We start from the raw sequence: 23,192 nt of genomic DNA on the forward strand, positions 1-23,192 counted from the left end.
ATATCGCCGTTCCTTCATAGTCGCTGATTCAAACATCTGGAGCCCCCTTCCGAACAGCACTGTGGGAGTCGCTTCAACAGACTGCAGCGGTTCAAACAGGTGGCTCACTACTACATCTTCAAGAGGAATTAGGGATGGGCAATAAACTGTGGCCTTGACAGCGACACCCACATCCCATGAATGAATAAATGTTCGAATATGGTCACAACAAGTAATGTTACAGGAGGATCACCTCCAGTAACTTTAGAGCAGGGTGACCACCAGTAACGTTAGAGTAGAATCACAACCAGTAATGTTAGATTAGAGTCACAACCAATAATGCTATAGAACACTCACCACAAGTAACGATACTGTCGAGTCATCACCAGTCAGAAGGGTACGGTCTCCATCAGTAAAATTAGTGTAGGATCACCAACGGCAATGTTAAAGTACAGCCATTACCAGTAATGTTAGAGTAGAGCCACTGTCAGTAATGTTAGAGTAGACTCACCACCAGTAAGGTTAGAGTAGAATCACCACCGATAATGTTAGAGTACCGTCATCACCACTAATGTTAGAGTAGGATCATCACCATAATGTTAGAGTTGGGTCACCATCATTATGTTACAGTAGGGTCAACACCAGTAATGTTACCCTACGCTAACGATCAGTAATTTTAGATTAGAATCGCCACCATTAATGTTACAATAGGGTCACCACCAGTAATGCTAGATCAAGTTCACCATAATTAAAGTTACTGCAGAATTACGAGCAGTAATGTCAGAGTTGGGTCACCACCAGTAAAGTTAAAGCAGAGTCACCACCTGTCATGTAATAGTAGGGTCACTACCAGTAATGTTAGAGTTCGATCACGACGAGTAATGTTAGAATGGGATGACCACCGTTAATGTTTGAGTCTGGTCAAAAGCAGTAATGTTAAATTAAGGTCACTATCAGTAATGTTACAGTAGCGTCACCACGGGTAATGTTAGAGTAATGTCACCATCAGTACTGTTTAATTAGAGGCACCTCCAGTAATGTTAGAGTTGGATGCGGACCAGTATATTAAAGTACAGTCACCACAAGTAAAGTAAGAGCAGCGTCACCATCACTAATGTTAGAGTTGGGTATGCACCACTAATGTTAAAGTAGATTCCCCACTAGTAATTTTAGCGTCGAGTCATCACCAGTAACGTTAGAATAGAGTCACCACCAGTAACGTTTAATTCAGGTCACCACCGATTATGTTATAGCAGAATCAAGTAATTGGCACAGCAGAAATCGGATCAGGAACAGGCCATTCGCACTTTCCAGCCTGCTCCGCGATTCAATAAGGTCATGGCTGATCTTCTACATCAACTCCACTATTCCGCCCTATATTTTTATCCGTTGATTTCCTTGCTATCCAAAATCTATTGATTTCTCTCTTGAATGTATTCAACGAATGACCATCCACAGCTCTCTGTGGTAGATAAGTCAAAAGATTCACAAAGCTCTCTGTGAAGAAATTTCTCTTCATCTCAGACAAGAAAGTTAGTGTAAGCTCACAACCGGTAATGTTAGTGTAGGGTTACTACCATCAATGTTAGATTAGAGTCATCAACAGTAATTGGAGAATAGTGTCACCAAGAGTAATGTTAGAATAGGCTCTACACAAGTCAGGTTAGAGAGAAGTCATCACCAATAATGCTTCACAGGAGTCCTCACCAGTAATATTAGAGCAGGGAAATACCAGTAATATGAAAGCCAAATATGCGAATGTTGCAAATCTGAAATAAAAGCAAGAAATGCTGGAAACACTCAGCATATGTGGAAAGAAAAACAGAGTTAACGTTTCAAGTGGATGACCCTTCGTCAGAACTGGAAAAAGTTGGAAATGTGAAAGGTTTTTAAGCAAGTGTAGGGGCAGGGAGATTGGGGAGGTGAGGAAAGCACAAAAAGGAAGGTCTGTGATTGGAAGGAAAGCAGAAGGGATTAGGAGACAAAAGGGATGATGGAGGAAGGCAAAAGGAGATGGTAATGGGACAAGTTAAGAAAAAAAAGGTGAGTCTAGATGAAGGGTAAATTGCAATGGCAGAATCATTAACAGCTGCCATGCGAATCTCCACCAGTAATGATAATGACGTTCATCACCAGTTTGGATAGGTTAATTTCACCACTGGTAATGTTAAAGTAGGGTCCCACCAGACAAGATTCCTCAACATTAAAGCAGGGGCACCAACAGTAATGTTAGACTAAGATAATCAGCAGTAACTATAGAGTAAAGTCAGGACTAGTGAAGTTAGAGTAGGGTCACCACAAGTAATGTTAGAGTAGCATACCACCAGTAACGCTGGAGTAGGGTCAGCACCAGTGATGTTAGAGTAAGGTCACCGCCATTAATGTTAGAGTGGATTAGATTATGGTCACCATCAGTAATGTTAGAGTAGGGTCATCACCAGTAATGTTAGAGTAGGGTCACCGGCAGTAATGTTACACTAGGATCATCACCAGTAATGTTAGCATAGGGTCACCATCAGTAACGTTCGAGTAGGGCCAGCACCTCTCACTTTAGAGATGAATCATCACTGGTCAGGTGAGGGTAGGCTTTCCACCAGTAATATTAGTGTAGGGTCACCACCAATAGTTTTGGAGTTGAGCTACCATCAGTGATTTTAGAGAGGAGTCACCACCAGTAATGTTAGGGAGGAGTCACCACCAGTATTGTTAGTGTAGAGAAACCAGCAGTAATGTTAGATTAGTGTCCCCACCAGTAATGATAGTGTATAGACAACACCAGAAATGTTAGAATAGGGTCTCAACCAATAAGGTTAGAGTATGGTCACCACCAGTAAAGTTACAGTATGGTCACCATCAGTAAAGTTAGATTAGAGTTACCACCAGTAATGGTACTGTAGTGTCACCAACAATAATGTTAGAGTACAGTTACCACCAGTTATGTTAGCGTAGGGTCACCACCAGTAATGTTAAAGTAGGGTCACCGGCAGTTTTGCTAGTGTCGGGTCACCAGCAGTAATGTTAAAGTAGGGCCAACGCCAGTAATGTTAGAGTAGAGTCACCACCAATAATGTTAGAGTAGCGTCTTTACCAGTAATATTAGTGTTATATCATCATTAGTAATACTAGCGTATCGTCACCACCTATAATAGTAATGATAGAGTAGAGTCACCAACAGTAATATTAGAGTTGTGTCACGACCAGTAATGTTAGAGTAGGGTCACCAACAGTAATATTAGAGTTGTGTCACCACCAGTAATGTTAGAGTAGGGTCACCACCAGAAATGTTATTGTAATGTCTCCACCAGTAATGCTAGAGCCGATTCATCATCAGCCATTATAACAGTAAAAAACAAATTTTAATTATGTGCTGGATGAGTGAAGATTTCACCGAATTAATTTGAGACTCCAAGATCCTAACGCAATGTCCGTGAGGATGGTCCCTGTAGGGATCACGAGGCATGCACAGAGCACATTCCCGCTGGTATTACTTTCCGTTCATTGATTTTAATGGGGTGAGTTTCATGGACTGAGCTGTTCAATTTCCCTATGGGCGCACTGAAGATATAATCGCCCCTTGTTTGTTAAGTGACTGAGAATGAAGCCACTTATTGTGTAACCAGATTACCTCATCGGGCACGGATTGTTCTATAAATTGGGAGCATTTACTGACTTCAGGTGTACTGCAGACGAAATCGTACAGCTGGGCAGAATCTACACAAATCGTCAAACAAATGGCACGGCCAGCAATTCTACAGATACGGGACATTTATTACCATATTCTCGCAGCCTTCGGTGTTCCCGGTAAGTCAATGTCTCTTGTTGCCTAATAGCTGTTGACGAGCTCACTTTTAATGATTATGTAACAGATTCCGATAATATCCTCATTGCAGAGACCGGGATAAGGAATGAATATAATGCGGGAATGGCAGAGGTCTGCGCAGCCGCTGAGGCGCTGTTCTCCTCGGTAGGTGGTATGCACCGGGAGCTCAGTATTCCTCCCTATACTGAGGGAGGGCGAGGCTGATTCCCCGGCACCTCCAAAAGCTCATAATTCATTAACGAAAGTTTTGTTCAGTGCCCATAGTAATCTCCTCATTTGTACCGTTCTTCCCTATCTACATTAAGTTGATAATTCCTCGGACTGCAGACACCTCCACAAAACAGGGGATTTTGAACAATATTTTGAGAAATAATTGCAGCTCGGTAATGTGTTCCCATCCTCTCGGCAGCGGTTAGACATAAATTGAAAGCTTTTGTCTCAGCTGAATATTTTATTTGAATTATATCTTTCCATTAATTGCCGTGGAATAAAATTTAATACGTGACTGAAGTTTGCTGGAGGGACGGTGGATTTTCACTTCCTCTATTTTGAATGTTCAATGATTTCATTACTTTGAATAAAATGTTGAGGACACTCGCTTATCTTAATGAGAATAATCAGTGTCTATGACCCTAAGTAGGGTCGGATCTGAACCTTTCCCCACAATAACCTGTGAGATGTATCCGAGTGTCCCCATTACTGATCTCTTCTCCCTCTTTCTCACAGCGAACCTACTGACAATCGTGATTCTCTCCCGAGGAAACTGCGGCCTTTCCAAGTGTATCTCTGTCTACATGGTGGCCATGGCAACAGCTGATCTACTGGTCATGATTATCAATATATTTGTGAACCGCATTTTACGTTATCACTTGCCACATCCATTCCTGTACTACACTGTCGTTTGTAAGATCATTATGTACGTGCAATGTGTCGCCCTGTATGTGTCGGTGTGGTTTACAGTCTCGTTCACATTTGACCGATTTGTAGCTATATGTACTGAGAAGTTAAAAACCAAGTATTGCACAGTGAGAACTGCGGCCGCGGTTATAACAACGGTATCTGTCCTGATCTGTTTACAGAGCCTCCCTTTTTGTTTTGCATATGAATCTGATCGAGTCATTAACAATGTTCCCTCGGGTTGCCGCTCCAGAGTGGCGTTTTTTTCTTCGCCTTTAGGTGTGGCGTTTTCCTGGTTACAAAGCATTTGTTTTGCTTGGTTTGCCTTTGCTTTGATATTACTTTTTAATGGTTTGACAGTCAGACGTATTTTAGTGGTCAGTAGAGCCCGCAGGGGTCTCCGGGGTCACAGCAGTGAGAATCAGAGCGATCCAGAGATGGAGAACCGAAGGAAATCCATCACTTTACTGTTCAGTGTATCGGGAAGTTTTATACTGTTGTGGCTGACAAATGTCGTTAGTTTTGTAACTACCAGAGTGACAAGCACCGTGCATTACAAAGGCGATTATGCAGCCCCTGCCTATGTTGCCGCTGAAACCGGATATATGCTTTTGTATTTGAGTTCCTGTACAAACACGTGCATTTATGCAGCAACTCAAACTAAATTCAGGGAAGAGCTGAAGCAGGTGATGAAAATTCCTTGGACATTTATTGGTAAAAGAATGAAATGTAAAATCAAAGCTTCCTGTCCTAACAAGAGTTCAATTACAAACTGCAATCTATTGTAGAATAGCCATCTCTCAGTTAGGACGAAAATCGTTTGTTGTTGAAGGAATGAACAGGTAACATAAAACATTTCTCCCACTTTATGCCTTGTGTTTGATGTCTGCTGCTCTGCTCGGGTGAACATAATCGTGTTCTCATAAAACAGCGCACTTCCCGCTCCAGTTTCAAAGAGAACACTCATGATTGAACTTCAGCTGTGGAGTAGAACATGTAGGCGTCAGCTTTAACTGACACACACCGCAGGCAAAGGAAAGAGTCGCCACAGTTTAATTAATATATAAAGTTTCCGCGCTGTGTACCCACCCGTAGGGACATCGGAAATGCTGGTTTCAAGCATGCACAGCGCACGCGATGAAAACCAATCGATCTGTCAAGAATGGTCTTGACAGATCCTCCGGCTGCCCTGGAGAAGGGCCTCTGCGGGCGGATAGTTCCGCTTCTTGGAGACCCTCCGCCCGCAGAAAACCCTTATAATTCTTACGCCTGATAAAAGCAGGAGTAAAGCCTGCTTTTAGAAGAGTAAGCGTTGAAAAAATAAAACAAAAATATTTCACTGATTTATCATTACAAATACAAAAAAAAGGAAACGTTATTTTAGCCAAGTAAAAAACTTCCGTTATTTTTAACAAAATATAAAATTTTTGTTTAAAATACATAAGTTATTGTTATTTCAAGTCATTTAAAAAATATGATTTTTTTAAATGTATTTAAAGTTTTACTATGTTTTTGGGATGATCTCCAGTCATATATTTGACATGTCTTCCGGTAATGTTTATGAAGGGATACTCCCTTTTTGATTGGCTCCCCATGGCCCATGTAATCGCAGGGACACTGCGAACTACATGTGTCTAAGGGATAGGTGGGTCCTGCGCATTTGGAGTTTGGAGAGGCCACGGAGCGGAAGCGTGTGCATCCCGGTAGCACTCAGCTAAGGGCGTAGATGTTTCCAGTTCGCAGACCTCCGCCCGTGGGAGGCCTGCGATCGGAAAATACGGGTGTTACAATGGTGGATATTTGTAATCCTGTAATTTCGGTGTGAATGTTGCAGGCGCTGGTCTCCCCGTCAGACTCCGCCCCCTGTGTCTCCTGGACCAATAGAACGGGCCCCTGCCTCCTGATCAGTGTCTAATGCTGGAGACAGTAGGAACTTGACTCGTCAATGTGACATTAGCCATCTTTGTTCAAAGATATTTACTTGAAATCTCAATTGTTCATCACAATGTTGGAATTTTATAACAGGGGCACAGTCCATAAGTTCCAACCAGTCCTTGTCGGCGTTTACACTCCACCCCAGTAATTAGTTCTATCCAATTTACCCAACCGGTGTCAGCATCACTTCAACCTATTGTTACTCATTCATCTATATACATTAAACTTCAATACTGACATAATTTCTGCCTCCGTTATTTCCAGTCTCACAACTCACCGTGTAAAGTGGTTCCTACTACCTTTTGTTCTAAATCTCTAACATATATTGCACCGGATATTCAGATCCCTATGGGTCTGTAGCCGCCGTGGAAGCACCTGTAGGGACATCGGAAATACCGGTTTCAGGCATGCACAGCGCATGCGCTGAAAACAGGCAATTCCGATCTGCCAAGGATTCTCTTGACAGATCCTCTGCCTGCCCTGTAAAACGGCATCCGCGGGCAGAGAATTCCGCTTTCTGGAGACCCTCCGCCCGCAGAAAACCTTTAGATTTCTGAATCTTGATAAAAGCAGGCGAAAGGCCTGCTTTTACCAGGAAAAGAGTTGAAATGTTTTTTTCACTCATTAATCATTTAAAAATACTTTTGAAAGAAGTAAGTTTATTGTTAGCCCCATAAAAAACTTAATTTTTTTCAAAAAATAAATGTTTGTTTAAAATATTTAATTTATTGCAATTTCAACTTAGTTTAAAAAGGGGATGGTGTTTTTAAATGCATTTAAAGCTTTACTGTGTTTTTGGGGTGATCTCCATTCATGTATTTGACAGGTCTATCTGTCAAGTGCATCAAGTGAGATTCCCTTCTTCTATTGGCTGGTCTGGCCCACTTGATCCCAGGGACGATTGCGAACTTCCTGCGCCTCTGAGATAGGTGGGCCCTGCACACTTGGTGTTTGGAGAGGCCCAGGATTGGAAGTGTAGGCGCCTTGGGATCCCTCAGGTAAGTTCGTAGATATTTACTGATCGGAGTGTTCCGCACGCAGGTGGCCTCCGATCAGAAAATATGTATCTCTGGCCGTTAGCTCTTGATCCTCAACTAATGGAAGCAGTCTGTTTCTATGTATACATTTAAAGCCCTTCTTAACTTAAATCACCTGGGTACCATTCGCCGAGATACATCAATCTGCTATCAAATCACAATCTAGTGAAAGTCAGGTAAGTGCAGTTAAGATGGATAATTGTTCACTTTTTATTGGAAATGGCTGTGTCCTTGTTTATACTGAACAATGAGAAGAATGTATTTGATAGCTTGGTCACTATCCGAAACATCAGGACCATGCAGGGGGAGATTCTAATCAAACACCCCCACACACCTGGTCCTTCGATATGATAGCCAGATATCAAAGGGTTGACATGTATTCAATTTCTCGCATGGCATAATTTTTGGAATCGCTGAGTGTGCAGAAGTGACATGTCGTGCATAAACCAAATAGCAGGTGATATGCTTGATGAAGAATGGATCCCAAGGCATGGTCAGTCACGTTGATGACACCAGTACATGACGTGGCTGATGTGGCTCTGGTGAGAGGGAGTATATGTAAAATCAAGGTGCAGCTTTCTGTACCATAGAATAGGTCGAGATAGATATATGATGTTGATGAAAAATTGTTTAGTGTTGACCTTAAATATGTTCACGCCAACAAAGGGAGCATTGTAAGGAAATGGTTAATCAGACCATCCGAAATTCTTCTAATGCTATACTGTATTGGTTTGTCTACCTACTGTAGTAATGTTAACCATTAGTCTCTTCCCGTTATGCAGTGAAGTATAAATCTGCGTCAAGTACCACTGGGCTATTGGGCCAGCACTGACGCTGCAGCAATGGTCAGTTTCAGGATGAAGTCATAAGCGATTTAATTAAACTCATGACATTGAAAACAGATTAATCAATTTCAGGGACCTTTAAACATTTGCTAACGGTGAGGGAAGACACTTCTGCAAAGGAAAACATCCGGGCAATCCATCACCATTTCCAATTAGTACAATAGATACAGAAACAAAGACAGACTTACTACTAAATATATCAATTGGTACAATTCGAATATTATCGAAGAAGAGTAAAACTATCGATCATATGTCAATTAAATTAGCTTTAGATGGATTTTTATTTAAAATGTGATATAATCTTGTAAGGCAGGATTGTTTGGCTTGGCAAGTACAGGGAATGAGAAAAATGCATGAAAACTGGCAGTTTTAATGAATATTTGGTTTGGTAGAAGCCTAAGAAGCTCACCACCCAACCAATATCAGGTGTGGTGCTAATTCCTAAAGTTTAATTGTATACTTAAATACTATTGCATTCAATATGTGCTTAATAAATCTATTAAAATGAAAGAAATGCTGACATGCTTACTGAGGGACAGTCCATGCTTCAATAGGTTATTTTGCCCATTTCTCTGTGATGGACACTTAATCCTATCGCCTTTCAACACTATATTTTGGAGCTTGGTTTGAAATGTTCTGTGCTTATGACTCCAGGAATTTGGGACAAATTTTCTTAAGTTCTTGTTCTTGCCATGGAGGGAGTTCAGCAAAGATTCACCAGGCTGATACCTGGGATGGCAGGAAGAGGTATGATGAGAGGTTGGGTCGATTGGGCTTATACTCGCTGGAGTTTAGAAGAATGAGAGGGGATCTCACTGAAAGTTATAAAATTCTGACAGGACTGGACAGACTAGATGCAGGAAGGATGTTGCCGATGGTCGGGGAGTCCAAAACCAGGGGTAGCAGTCTAAGGATAAGGGGTAAGCCATTTAGGACAGAAATGAGGAGGAATTTCTTCACCCAGAGAGTGGAATTCTCGGCCACAGAAGGCAGTAGAGGACAATTCATTAAATATATTCAAGAAGGAGTTGGATATATTTCTTAAGGCTAAAGGGATCAATGGATACGGGGAGAAAGCAGGGACAGGGTACTGAATTTGGATGATCAGCCATGATCTCATTGAATGGTGGAGCAGGCTCGATGGGCCGAATGGCCTACTCCTGCTCCTATCTTCTATGTTTCTATGTTTAACAGGATTGGCTATTTCTCAGAAAAAAATTCTCTAACACAATGTTTTTAGAAAATACACTGACTTATGTTTCTGACTTCCAAAGTGGATGATCAGACACTTCCCCACATTGAAATCCATTATTCACAGTTTTGCCCACTCACATAATTCATCAATGTCCTTTCACAATTCACTGCCCCCATCTACATTGCGTGCTGTGCTCCGAACTTAGGGCCATCAGCAAACTTGGATATCCGGTTCTCTATTCCTTGATCTAAGTCATATATCAGCATAGTGAAAAGCTGACGCCCCAGTCCAGCTCCCAGTGGGACACCGCTAGACACATCCTGCCAATTGGAGTACATACCCATTATTACTACTCTGTGTCCCCTACCTCCTAACCAATTCCCTACCTGTGTCAATATGTTGCCTCAAATTCCAAGTGCTTTGGATTTTGCTTACACTCTCTTCTGAGGAACCTTATCAAATGCCTGCTGGATGTCGCTATATTAAATTTCGTAAATCCCTCTGTATGATGTAGTTTTCGTACTCTCCATGTCTCTAATATTTTATCCTTTCCCTCTACTTTGAAGACCGATACAATACATGTCTGCCATTTCCTTATTTTCAATCACAATGTCGCCTGCGTCTGTCTTTATGGGTCCCGCATTATCCTGTGCCACTCTGTGAGACCGCGAATAATTATGTTAATGCCCATCATTTTGTTGCAGACGGAAGGAAATGCTTATATGATTGACGAGTGACAGGGGAAATTTTATGGCTTTTCTACTCTGCATGTCCTGAACATTTAACCTTGTCGTTTTGCGCACTATATTTTAAGAGGTTGGTTTAAAATGTTGAGTGCGTATGAAACCAGGAATCTGCTGCAGCCGTTGTTAAATTTAAAAGGATTGTAGCCCCTTTCACATGGAAGAAACGTCCATGAGGAGCAAGTTCCCATAAATTGTTTCCGCCCGGGATTCCCCATTGAGGCCCAAATAAATTTTCCCTCACTCCGGTATCTGTAAATGCTGCTAAAAGGCTGAGTGACCGGGATATACTCGCCCCGCCCTTTCAGAAGCCTGTGCTGGGTGTACGGGGAGATTTGGCCCGGGCTGTGACAGCTTGCATTCCAGCGATGGCCAGTAACCCGCTGATTGAGGCTGAATTCGCCGCTTTCGGCTGGCAGCGGGCGATTGCAGAGTGTGGGTTCGGAATGTTGCTGCTTGTCCCGGCCTCACTCAGTCTGGAGCTGGGGAAGAGCGAATTATTGTTGGGTTTGTTTCCAAGGTCTAAAAAGCGGCTTAGAAATGTTGTTGTTGACCGAGGCAGCGCTGCAGGATCCTTGAATCATCTCTCACAATTCAACTGATATCAGCCGGAATGCGCAGCTTTGAGAGGCGCTTTCTGCACCGTCAGGGCTGGTGACGGGATCGAGTGAGAGAGCCTCGGAGCATAGTAACAGGAGGAGGTCATTCAGCCCCTCGAGCCTGTTCCACCATTCCATGAGATCATGGCTGATCATCGACCTCAACTCCACTTTCCCGCCCGATCTCCATACCACTTGATTCCCCTAGAGTCCAAAAACCTTTCGACTTCAGCCTTGAATATACTCAAACATTCAGCAGTCACATCACCCATGGCAGAGAATTCCAAAGATTCACAAGCCTCTGGGCACTGTGTTGAACTGTGCACAGTACTCGAGAGTGAGAGAACATAGGAATATAGGAACAGGTGTAGGCCATTCAGCCCCTCGAGCCTATTCCGCCATTCAATGAGATCATGGCTGATCTGTGATCTAACTCCATAAACCCGCCTTTGGCTTATATCGCTTAATACATTTTGGTTAGAAAAAACTATCAATCTCAAAAATAAAATGAACAATTGATCTCGCGTTTGCGGAAGAGAGTTCCAAACTTCTACTACGCTTTGTGTGTAGAAGTGTTTCCCCAATTTCATTCCTGAAATGTCTCTCTAATTTTTAGACTATGTACATTTTTCCTAGCATCCCCAACCAGCGGAAATAATTTTTCTGTATCTAACCTATCTGTTCCTCTTATTATCTTGAAACCTCGAACACATCACCCCTTAACCTTCTAAATTCTATGGAATACAAACCTAATTTGTGTAATCTATCCTTCTAACTTAACCCTTGAAGTCCATGCATCATTCTGGTAAACCTACGCTGCACTCTCTCCAGGACCAATATATCCTTCCGAAGGCGTGGTGCCCCGAATTGCTCACAGTACTCCAGGTGTGGTCTAACCAGGGATTTGCATAGCTGCAGAGACACTACATACAGATACCAAAAGAGGGACACTACATACAGAGACACTGTAGAGTTTGAAAGTGTACAGAACCGTACAGAGAAAGAGCAAATGTAAAACAGCAGTGAGATATTGTATTTTGTTAATATCTAAACACAAATGTGAACTATTCTGTTTTCCCAATATTTAATTCAACAAGTTCTCAAAACGTCGCCGTCCACACTGGACTGGGAAATTTTACGTATGTTTGACGAACGTGATAACCACTACACTACGGAAGTACTATGGCACGAATGATGTTAGGAAGGTAACCAGAGTGTTAAACTGGGCAGCCGTTCTGTACTTCAGTACCTTGTTTTACAGAAGTAGAGTTACAGTGCTCTATTGAGGAAGGCTGTAGAGAATGGCAGAAATTGATCTGTTAGTAGAATCATCGATTGTCACAGCACAGAAGGAGGCCATTCGCCAATCGTACCTGTGCCGGCTCTTTGAATGAGCTCTCCAGTTAATTCCACTTCCCTGCTCTTTCCCATTGCCCTGCACATTTTTCTCTTTCAAGTAATTATCCAATTTAATTTGGAAAACTGAAATTTTTATTGAGTTTATTCTGATCAAACGAGTCCTTATTTTGCCGAGTCGGTATATACAATCCAATTACAGCAGCTGTATAATCTGTTACAAAGGCAGTTATACAAAGGGGAGAAAGTTTTGCTACAACTATACTTGTTCGTACCTCTGGAGTACTCTATACAGTTCTGGTCACGGCACATATTAAAGGTTATACATTGGCCTCAGAAGCTGGGTGGGAATGTAAGTTGTGAGGAGGATACTAGAAGGATTCAAGGGGATATAGACAGGCTAAGTGAGTGGGCAAGATCATGGCAAATGGAATATTATGTGGAGAAATGTGAAGGTATCCAATTTGGTAGGAAAAATGGAAAAGCAGAGTATGTTTTAAATGTTGAGTGAATAGAAAATGTTGGTGTTCAGAGGAACCTGAGTGTCCTGGTACACGAATCACTGAAAGTTAACATAGAGGTAAAACAAGCAATTATGAAAGCAAATACTATGTAGGCCTTTATTATAAGAGGATTGGAGTTAAAGGTAAAGACGCCTTACTTCAATTATATTGGACCCCTGTGAAACCACACCTCGATTATTGTGCACAGTTTTGTTATCCTTATATAAAGTAGGATATATTTGCCATAGAGGGAGCGCAACGAAGGTTCACCAGACTGGTTCCTGGACGGGGGCATTTTCCAATGAGAAGAGATTGAATGGACTAGAAGTATATTCTCTAGAGATTAGAAGAATGAGAGCTGATCTAATTGAAACATACAGAATTCTGACAAGGCTGGACAGGGTAGATGCAGGGAGGATGTTTCCCCTGGCTGTGGAGTCTAGAACCAGGGGTCACAGTCTCAGATAAGGGGTCGGCCATTTAGGACTTGGATGAGGAGAAATGTCTTCACTCAGAAGGTGGCAAATCGTTGGAATTCTCTACCCCAAATTATTGTGGAGGCTCAGTCATTGAATATATTCAAGACAGAGATCTATAGATTTTTGAATATTAATGTTATCAAGGGATATGGGGATAGTGCATGAAAGTGGAGATGAGGTAGACGATCAGCCATGATCTCATTGAATGCTGGATCAGGCTAGAAGGGCCAACTGGTCTTATTGTCTTATGTTCTTAAGCAGTGCAGCACAGATCCAGCAGAAAGTTTTCAGGGTTCCAATTATGAGGGGAGATTACATAAACTAGGTTTGTATTCATTGGAATATGGAAAGTTAAGCGCTGACTTCATTGAAGTTTTTAGCTGTAGGAAATTAATTAATAGGGTTAATAGAGAGAAACATATTTTACACTTGAACATTGTGCACACGACCCTTATTTAGAAAAATGATCGATAACTTTCAGTGACATGGGAGTATTTCTGTTGTCCTATTCTGCACATTCTGTCATGAATCTACCCGCTGAAAGGCATTGAAAGGCTCTGATAGCACAGGTGTTGCAAAAACCCTATCTATCATTATACAAGACGGTTTCTCTTCATGTGGTGCGTTGTGCCCTCATCTTTAAATGCGAGTCTCCTCAATATGCAATGATAATTGCAAACTTGAAGGACAGGCATAGGACACGAACCCCATGATGCTCATTTTGAAATTCATAGCAGTCAGCTTTTACATAAAGTGAAAAATGTGCATTGATACGTTTTGGAAATAGATGTTACTTGTATTCCTGTCGTTAGTTGTTCTATTTATTAAACTTCCTGGTGTCTGACACCCGTTGAGTCTCTTCTTCCTCAATTGAATGAGAAAGGAGGGGTTTGACGTTGACCAGACTCTCACCGCGCCTGATATTTGTAAGCACATCCTTTATATATAGTGTTTTCTGCCCCGTTGATCGACGCCAGCTTTAGCTCGTTATATTATACAAGTATGGAACTAGTAAGAGGGTGACCCAAACTGCTCAAAGCTTTCGGTTTTAAGGAGGGTCTGAGGATGAAGTGGTTTAAGCAGGGAATTCCACAGCATGCTGCCTACACAAACATTATCGCATGTGCCATCAACCAGACCGCGTTGTTATACAACATTTTACTTCGACAAAAATAAAGTTATTAGATGCAGGTAAATTATAATTAAAATGGTCCAGCGAGTTCTGAATTGTTTTCCCTAATACCAGCTGTACAGTAGCCACATATAAAATGTAGCCTCACACGGTGCGATGCCATGTTGCAGTTCCATATATGGAGATACAAAATCAATTTCCATCAGTTTATTTTAAACCAATAACTTAATATATTTCCAATGGTTCGGATGAAGGAACATGATCCATCTACATCTTTTTATCATTTTATTTGAAATGAATACTCATATAAGTATTTGGGTGGCAACTTACTGGATAACAGCACAGTGGCAATGTGTGCAGAATATTTTCCTGCAGCCAATGCCCACATTGACAAACTGGAGCTGTGCGGCAATGAATCGCAACGGAAAAAGAAAGCAGTTGAAATCTTATTTCCTGGGTGGGCTCGATCCACCAACTTTTAAGTTAACAGCCGAATGCGCTAACCGATTGCGCCACTGAGACAGCCAGATGCATGGTTTCAAGATGTCCTAAACCAAGGTGTCAGCGAGTTGAAGTTTCAGATTGCTGTGATCGGAACAGCAATTGCCCACTATCAGTTTTGCATTTCCAAATTAAGGAATGAGACATTCATTGTGAACACAGAGGCCCAGAAGTTCGGGTCGGGGGCTTCCCGCGGGTGCAAGCCCCCGACCTACACTTACATCTCGCGCTGACATTTGAAGACTGAGCCTGCGTGGATTTCCGGTCTGTGGCCCGGTTCAGCTCCCGGCGCACTGTGCGTGCGTGATCCAGTGGCGTACTTAGTGCAATGAGCCAGCTGGGATCACGTGAGCACTGGGCAACCAATGGGAGTTTACAAAATTCCATTCATGAGTTAGACATAAGACCTGTCAAACTCATGAAAAGTCCGGGCGCCCAAAACAGTACTTACACTTTAAATAAATGTTTTTAAAAATTCCAATAATTAAATTAACTATTAATAACTGTAAATAAACTAATTTAAACAATTATTCAAATTTATGCCAAATTTTTTTTTCAAGTATTCGGTTCCAAAAATACACTTACCTTACTGTAAATTCTTTACAAATAATACAAATGTGGAAAAAAATTTCTAACTTTAATTATTAGACCACTTACCTTATAAAACTAAGTCCTTACGTCTGCTTTTTACATTCGTAAAAAGTGGAGGCCTTCACGCACAGAAAAACCTGTCAAAAAAACGAAGTTCAACGCGTACGCGCTGCCTCAAATGTTGCTAGGGAACTGCCTCTTAACCACTTGGTTCAGAGGAGAGCAATTGCCGGTTTTCCGCGCATGCGCTGTGCATGCTGAAATCCGGCACTTCCAACGGGCCCACGCGTGAGTACCCCGTCCGTACTCATGCGTTGGGACCGGAATTACTGGGCCATTGAGACTATCTGGTCCCGCACACTGCAGAAATATCCATGTCACCACAAACCAGACCACTTGCAACCGGTGCGGTCTCCCTTCCAGCCTTTCAGTGCCTTTTTTGTGCCGAAGTATTCTGATTGTCCTGAACCCGATGTTAGGCTTCAATTTCTGATCTGCAGTAACAAGAATTCTTTAAATGTCTCAGATCAGTAAATGTCACCGATAACATCAAATTAAATGTCGTAGCGTCTGAAACCAGAAAACGATGTCTTGACTGCCTCTGGTCAATCGGGCAGTTCGCCCTTCATTCTCCTCTTAATCCCTTTCACAAAGCTTATCTAAAGATTCACAAAGCTGTTGACTGTATTTGTTTTTTTGGATCCTTTCAATTTTCACGCTCCTAACTGGCAATATTTTCGAATCCTCCACCTTGCATCATGTTCAGAGATGAGGGAATTCAGTGGTGTGGAGAGACTAGAGAAGCTGGAATTGTGCTCCTTAGAGCAAAGAAGGTTAAGCAGAGATTTAATAGAGGTGTTCCAAATTGAGTGGGAGACGGGGCGGGGTAATAGAGCAGATAGGGAGAAACTGTTTCCACTGACAGGAGGGTCGGTGCCCAAATGCCTTATCTCATCGTAAACTGGATATCTCAATTTGAAGACTCTGCAAAGTTTTCATGTACAGACTATATTTCAGTCTCCACTCATGAGAACCTGTTTAGGAGCGGTGCTCGAAACCTTCACCTTCTGATTCAGAGATGGTATTACTGTCTCAAAAGCAAAAACTCGCTCCTGCACTCAGCATTTAGAATTTTATCTCATTGCTGCTTGTGGAAATTATCTGTTTACCAATTGTCAATATCGACAGTGACTACATTTCAAATTAATTCATTGTCCTCTAAGCACTTTGCAGCTCCCTGCCAGGTGCTATATAACAGCAAGATTGTATCTTCTCTCTGCCCCTGTATCATGATGTTACTGGTTCTTCTTCCAGCCATGTTATCATTCAAGTATTCCTTACAACACTTTGTACAAAAATAATCCCGAAAATTTTCTTGCCATCTTTTGCTCAGGATTTTACATTTCTGCTGTGCAATTCTAGCTCCCCACACAGCAGAAATGTTTCTCAACAATTTACCCGATCAAAGCCGCTCTGATCGTGAGTATCTCTATCAGATATATTATTAAAATTATTTTTGGGCCGGTGTTGTGAAAAGATCCCCAATTTCTCAAGAACTTCTTAACAAGAACGGTGAGGCTTCTTATTATCTCAGTGAATGAACTGCCCTCTGAAATGGTCTAGCAAGGCACTCAGTTAAGGGCAATTAATGATGGGCAATTAATGCTGGAATTATGGACCTCTGCCTTGAATATACCCCACAACTGAGCATTCACACAACCACATAATATTCTTCTTTATAATATTGGGCCGGAATTTGCGGTGGGTAAAAATGGCGAACTAACAGTGTTTATCATTTGTACCGCGTGCACATCTAAAGGTGGAAATCCTGAAGTTGCGGTCTGTCTTTCACTGCTCCAACACTGGTTGCGCTGTGACATATAAACAAATAGGAAAGAAGCACCGTCATTTAATCCTGGATGTTTCTGAACTGGAGTCAAACCTCTGCAACCAGTACCATCACCCGAACTGATCTCTCCTCCCCCCAATCCAAACCCTTCGCCCCCCGTGGTAATATCACTCCAAAAGCATTCAGATCTCTCGCCATCTCGATTTGATCTCTCCCCCACCACTATCCATCTCTCACCCCCGATCAGATTTCTCCACCCACGATCAATCAATCTTTTACCCCCAGGAACTCATGAAGGGTTACAGAGGATGGAGGAAGGGAGAGATACAAGTGAGAAGGAAGGGAGCTAGATAGGAGAGGGGGGAGAGTGCAAGAGCGGGAGGCGAGAGAGAGTGGGTGGGAGAGAGAGTGAGGGAGATATGGGTGGGAGACGAGGAGGAATAGGTGAGAGAGAGAGGGGATAGTGTGGTAGCGAGAGGTGGTGAGAGAGGGCGAGAGGGATGGAATAGTAGGGTAGAGAGAGGGGGTGAGAGCGGGGAGAGAGAGTGCGTGGGGAGACAGTGAGGGTTAGGAGAGTGGAGAAATAGGGGGAGGGAGAGTTAGATTTTGTGTAAGGGATAGAGTGCGGAGACGGGGGAGAGGAAGGGAGAGATATGGGAGAGAGAGTGTCGGAGACTAAGGGGAGAGAGGGGAAGAAAGGGGAGAGAGAGAAGAGAGAGAAGGGCTGATGGAGAGTGAAGTGGGAGAGAGAGGGAAAGAGATAGAGAGCGAGCGAGAGAGAGAGAGACAGAGCGGGAGAGAGTGGGTGAAGCGAGAGGGGCAATAAGACCAAGGAACGATACAAATAAACCTACCTTGGAAAGTTAATGATATCTCTGGATTGACACGTAAACCCATTGATCACTTCAAACATCCACTCCCTCCACCACCGGCGCACTGTGGCTGCAGTGTGTACTGTTTAATGAATGCACTGAAGCAAATCGCCGAGGTCAGGAGCAGCAGTTACATGGGAACATCCTCAGCTATAATTTCCCTCGAAGGCACATATCATACCGACTTGGACATATATCTACGTATCTTCATCGCTGTGCCAAAATCCTATAACTTGCGAACTATCAGAACAGTGGGAGCAGCTTTGCCACATGGACTGCAGCGGTTGAAGAAGGCGGCAGGTTCCCAAGAGGCAACTTGGGATGGACAATAAACTTTGCATTGATAGCGATGCCCATGACCAGAGACTGGCCTTTAAAGAGCACTCATAAATGTACTTAGGAACATATTTCCCGGTTAGTAATGCTAGCGAAATAATACATATGATCTTCCTGCAGGTGTTAACAGTATCACTCAGAATAGTGAAAGGAACTAATGGTCATCTTCGAGAAAAAGTATAATGTTTGAAAACTAGTTTTGAAAAAAAATTCTCCATTGTCTTCGGTCTCCGCCACAAACTCCGTTTCCTCGCCATTGACTCCTTCCCTCTCCCTGACAACTCTCTGCGGCTGATTGAAACCGTTCGCAATATTGGTTTCGTATTTGACACTGAGATGAGCTTCTGACTCGCAGACCAACATTGACGCCATCTGGCAATGTCTCCATTTTAAAATGTTCATCCTCATTCTGAAATCCCCCATGGCCTCGCCTCCTCTCTATCTCTGTAACGTCCTCCAGCACTAAACCCGCTGAGATCTCTGCGCTCCTGCAATTAAGGCCTATTGCTCATCCCCAATTTTAATTGCTCCACCATTGGTGGCCGTGCTTTCAGCTGTCTGAGCCCTAAGCTGTGGAATTCCCTCCCTAAACCTCTCCATCTCTCACTCTTCTCCTTTCAGAGGCTCCTAAAAACTTAAATTTTTCAGCAAGCGTCTGGTCACCTGTCCTAATATCTCCTTCTTTAGCTCGGTGTCACCATTAGTTTGATGACGCCCCTGTGAACCACCTTGTGACGTTTTACTACTTTAAAATAACGATGTAATTCCTTGGAATTCTTTTGGTGCCTCGCGCTGTATCACTGAGACACACATTGATCTAGCTCCCTCTGCTGGTGACTCTCTGCATCACTCACAGTACTCAGTCACACCTGTATCTATATCCCTCTGTTTCTATCTTTATGCTTCACTCACTGAACTCAGTTACACCTTAATCATTGAATCAGGGAATGGTACAGCACAGAAAGATGACATGCAGCCCATCGTGTCTTTGTCCATTCACCTGCCCTTTGGCCTTGCAAGTTTTTCCACTTTATGTACATATCCAATTCCATTTTAAAAGTTACTTTTGAATTTGCTTCCAAACATTGAAAAGATGACTCTAATAAGCTGGCTGGTTAAGCCTGTTAGTTGTTGCTCATTTGGTAGCAATCTCGACTCAGAACCTTGGATTAAAGTCCTGCTCCAGAGTCTTGAACACATAATTCTAGGCTGACACTTCAGTGCAGTGTTGGGGGAGCGGCGCACTGTCGGAGATGCCGACTTTCAGAGGGAACTTAGAATTAAGTGCTAAAGCGGGGCCCCGTCTGCTCTCTCAGGTGGAAGTAAAAAATGCCACTATTTCAAAGAAAATTGGGGAGTTCTCCCCGGTGACCAGGCCAATATTTACCCCTTGGTATCCTAAAAAGGGATTATCTGGTTATTCATCTCATTGCTTTTGCAGGACCTCGCTGTGCACAAACTGGCTGTAACGGTCCCTACATTGCAGCTTTGGCTACATTTCAAAAAGTACTTAATTGGCTATAAGTCGTTGAAGTCATGAAATGCGCTGTATGTAGGAAATTTCTCTGTTTGTCTCATATTCTTTCATTCTTCTTTCTTCTTTCATCAGTGCCGTTGCTGAGTGGGGCGTTCCCTGCTTCCATTGTTGGTGCTTTATCAATTAGATTCTTTTGTCAGGTTCCTACGAATTGCTGGAGAGTGATCGGCTTCACTTGATGGGAACTTATCAGCCGTGGATAATTTTACAGGAGATTGACGCCGAGCCATTGTTGAGGCGCATCTCCCCTGCATTGGGTATGTAGGTTGCCGGGTCCCATTCGGCACCTGTCATGCGAGATCCGTCTCGGGTTACTTCAGAGTGATGTGGCCGTGATAAGGCTGCCAATTATAGGGAATCCGCTGCGAAGTCTTAACTTTTAACATCTCATTATTCCACCAATATCACTGAAAACTGAAAACGTCTGCTGAAGGCCTAGGAAAAAGTCGAGGAGTATGTATCTTTACACAGAGCTGAGATTGACAGCTTGAAAGTACCTTATCATAGAAAACTGCCTAAGAGGTAAACCATTATTTAACCGCTGCACCTGTGAGATACAGGTCGGGAGTGAAACTGCACCGTGTGCTGGTCATCCCACACCCTGAGGCTAAGATTATCCTTCACCAGCAGTGCAAGAAGGGTGGAATCGCCTCGGCCGCCCCTACACTCCACGCCTGATATTCAGCCCCATTATCAGCCGCCCCTACACTCCCCGGCTGATATTCAGTCCCATTGGCTTCACTAGAATTTAATATGAAGCTGCGAGTACAACAGGCAGCCGATGCGATAGTGCCCCTGTAGAGCTGACCTCCAAGAGGAATTTGTACACATGAATTTGAATTTCGGGAGATGGTCTAAACGAGCGATATGGAATTAGCTGCCTGATTTTCCTTAAAATTGAATGGACTGGGATGGAAATTCGGTGGCTGATTCGATTGAGCCGCTGCCCCTCTTCCAATATTGCGGTGGGATCGTTAGTGTCCACAGGGGAGGGCAGACGAAGCAACACTTTAACATCTCATCAGACTTATAATCTGAGGGTCAGGGTCCAAGTCTCTTTTCGGGCGCTGCTTTTAAATCAAGATTCTCAATCCCCACTTTTTTGCAGCCCCATGAAACAGTACAATTCACCCTGATATTTACTGCAGTTTTGTTTTAACTCATAACTGCAATGTGTTAAATTCATTGGATGTGTCGCATAAACTTGCCTTCAATTCCCTTGTATTTAAAAGATTGAGGGTGATCTCATCGAGATGTTTAAAATTATAAAATGTTTCGACGGAGCAGATACGGAGAAACAAGTTCCTTTGGTGGGGGGATCAAGAACAAGGGAACACAACATTAAAATTGGAGCCAGGCTGTTCAGGAGTGAAATCAGGAAGTGTTTTTTCACAGACTGGTTGGTGGCAATCTGTAACTCGCTCCCCCAAAAGGCTGTGGATGCTGTGGGTGAATGTCAGATTTCAGGACTGAGACCAACATGTTTCTGCTGGGTCAGGGCATCGACCGAAATGGAGCAAAGGCGGGTGAATGGAGTTGAGGTGCAAAACAGCCATGATCTGACTGAAGAGTGGTTCAGGTTCAAGGGGCTGAATAACCTGCTCCGGTTTATAATGTTCCTAAACACATTTCCTACACCGCTGTTACTGAGAGTGTGCACAAAAATAAGCAAGGTAAATACTCGGTGGCATTGAATGAGGGACCGTGAGGCTGCCTCAGTTTACAGGTTTTGTTTCTTTTGCCTGGCAGTGAGCGCGGAGTGGGCGTAACTTGCTGTTTAGATGAAATAAATTGAATTCCAGTGACGGAGCACTACCGTAATAACCCGAAATAACAATACATCACTACAGGCTGCTTCACTCCATCACACTTAAAGCCCACCTCCGACCGTCGCGGTAAAAGCCGAAGCAGCCCACTGATCCAAACCGTCCAGTTTCCTGGATACAGTCCAAGTCATGCTGCCCTGTCTACCTCCCTACTGCACTCAGGAGGTTCTAACACAGGGCCCGCGGCTCACGGTCAACAATGTCCTTGGTGATGACCCTCACACTCCTGCTCTTCAGTGCCTCGTACCCGGCAACATCCCAACAATGCAGTAAGTGCAATTTGTTGTTTCGTTCTCAGTGTTTAACCTAAACCTGATATTTATACTTTAGCTGAATTCTTTTCGACTATGTGCCTCTATTTAGAAAGCCAAGGAACCCGTCATTCTTTTAAAAAGATTTGACAATACATCCTGCCACCGTTAACAATTTCTGTCTGTGTACCCAAGTTCTCTCTCTTCCTGCGCCCCTAATACAATTGTACTGTTTAGTGTATATTTCCTCTCCTCACTCATAATTTAGAATCAAAAAAGTGCAGAATTATGGAGCCTTACAGTGCAGAAGGAGCCCATTCGGGCCATCGTACCTCTGTCTGCTCTTTGAAAGAGCAATTAGTCCCACGCAGCCTGCACTCTCCCCAAATTTCTGCCCCTTTCCTCTTCATGTACACATCCAATTCCCCTTTTGAAAGTTAGTATTGAATATGCTTCCGTCACCATTTCAGGCATGTACATTCCAGATCGTAGCAAGATTGCTGATTTTTTTAATCTCCTAATTCCACCCCTCCACCCCCCATCTCCCCATTGGTTCCTTTGCCATTTACTTTAAATCTGTGTCCTCTGATTACTGAATCTCCTGCCAGTGGAAGTATTTTCTTCTTATTTATTCTATCAAAGCTTTGCACGATTTTGATCACCTCTATTAAATCTCCCTTTAACCTGTTCTACTTTAAGGAGAACAAGTCCAGCTTCATCAGTCTCTCCACACAACTGAAGTCCCTCATCCCTGCTACCATTTTGGTAAATCTCCTCTGAACCCTCTCCAGGGCCTTGACTAAAGTGTGTTGCTCAGAATTGGGCACAATACTCCAACCGAGACCTAACTAATGAGTTACAAACCTTGTCCACAATTCTTTGCTTTTCTACTATGTGCCTCTATTTAAC

General features: G+C 43.0%; 1 protein-coding gene across 1 annotated transcript; it reads left to right on the plus strand.

Annotated features, from left to right (window-relative positions):
* Positions 1–3,675: 3,675 nt before the first annotated feature.
* On the plus strand, positions 3,676–7,296 carry LOC147092385 (putative G protein-coupled receptor 139). The gene is made up of 2 exons (XM_085975722.1): positions 3,676–3,780; positions 4,526–7,296. Exons 1-2 carry the CDS (start codon positions 3,711–3,713, stop codon positions 5,482–5,484), a joined length of 1,029 nt encoding a protein of 342 aa, XP_085831848.1. The 5' UTR covers positions 3,676–3,710; the 3' UTR covers positions 5,485–7,296.
* The last annotated feature ends 15,896 nt before the right edge of the window (positions 7,297–23,192 follow it).

The sequence above is a fragment of the Somniosus microcephalus genome, unplaced genomic scaffold (genome assembly GCF_052327205.1).
Source record: "Somniosus microcephalus isolate GS21.2 unplaced genomic scaffold, FLI_Smic_1.0 unresolved_chr2, whole genome shotgun sequence".
Classification (NCBI taxonomy): domain Eukaryota; kingdom Metazoa; phylum Chordata; class Chondrichthyes; order Squaliformes; family Somniosidae; genus Somniosus; species Somniosus microcephalus.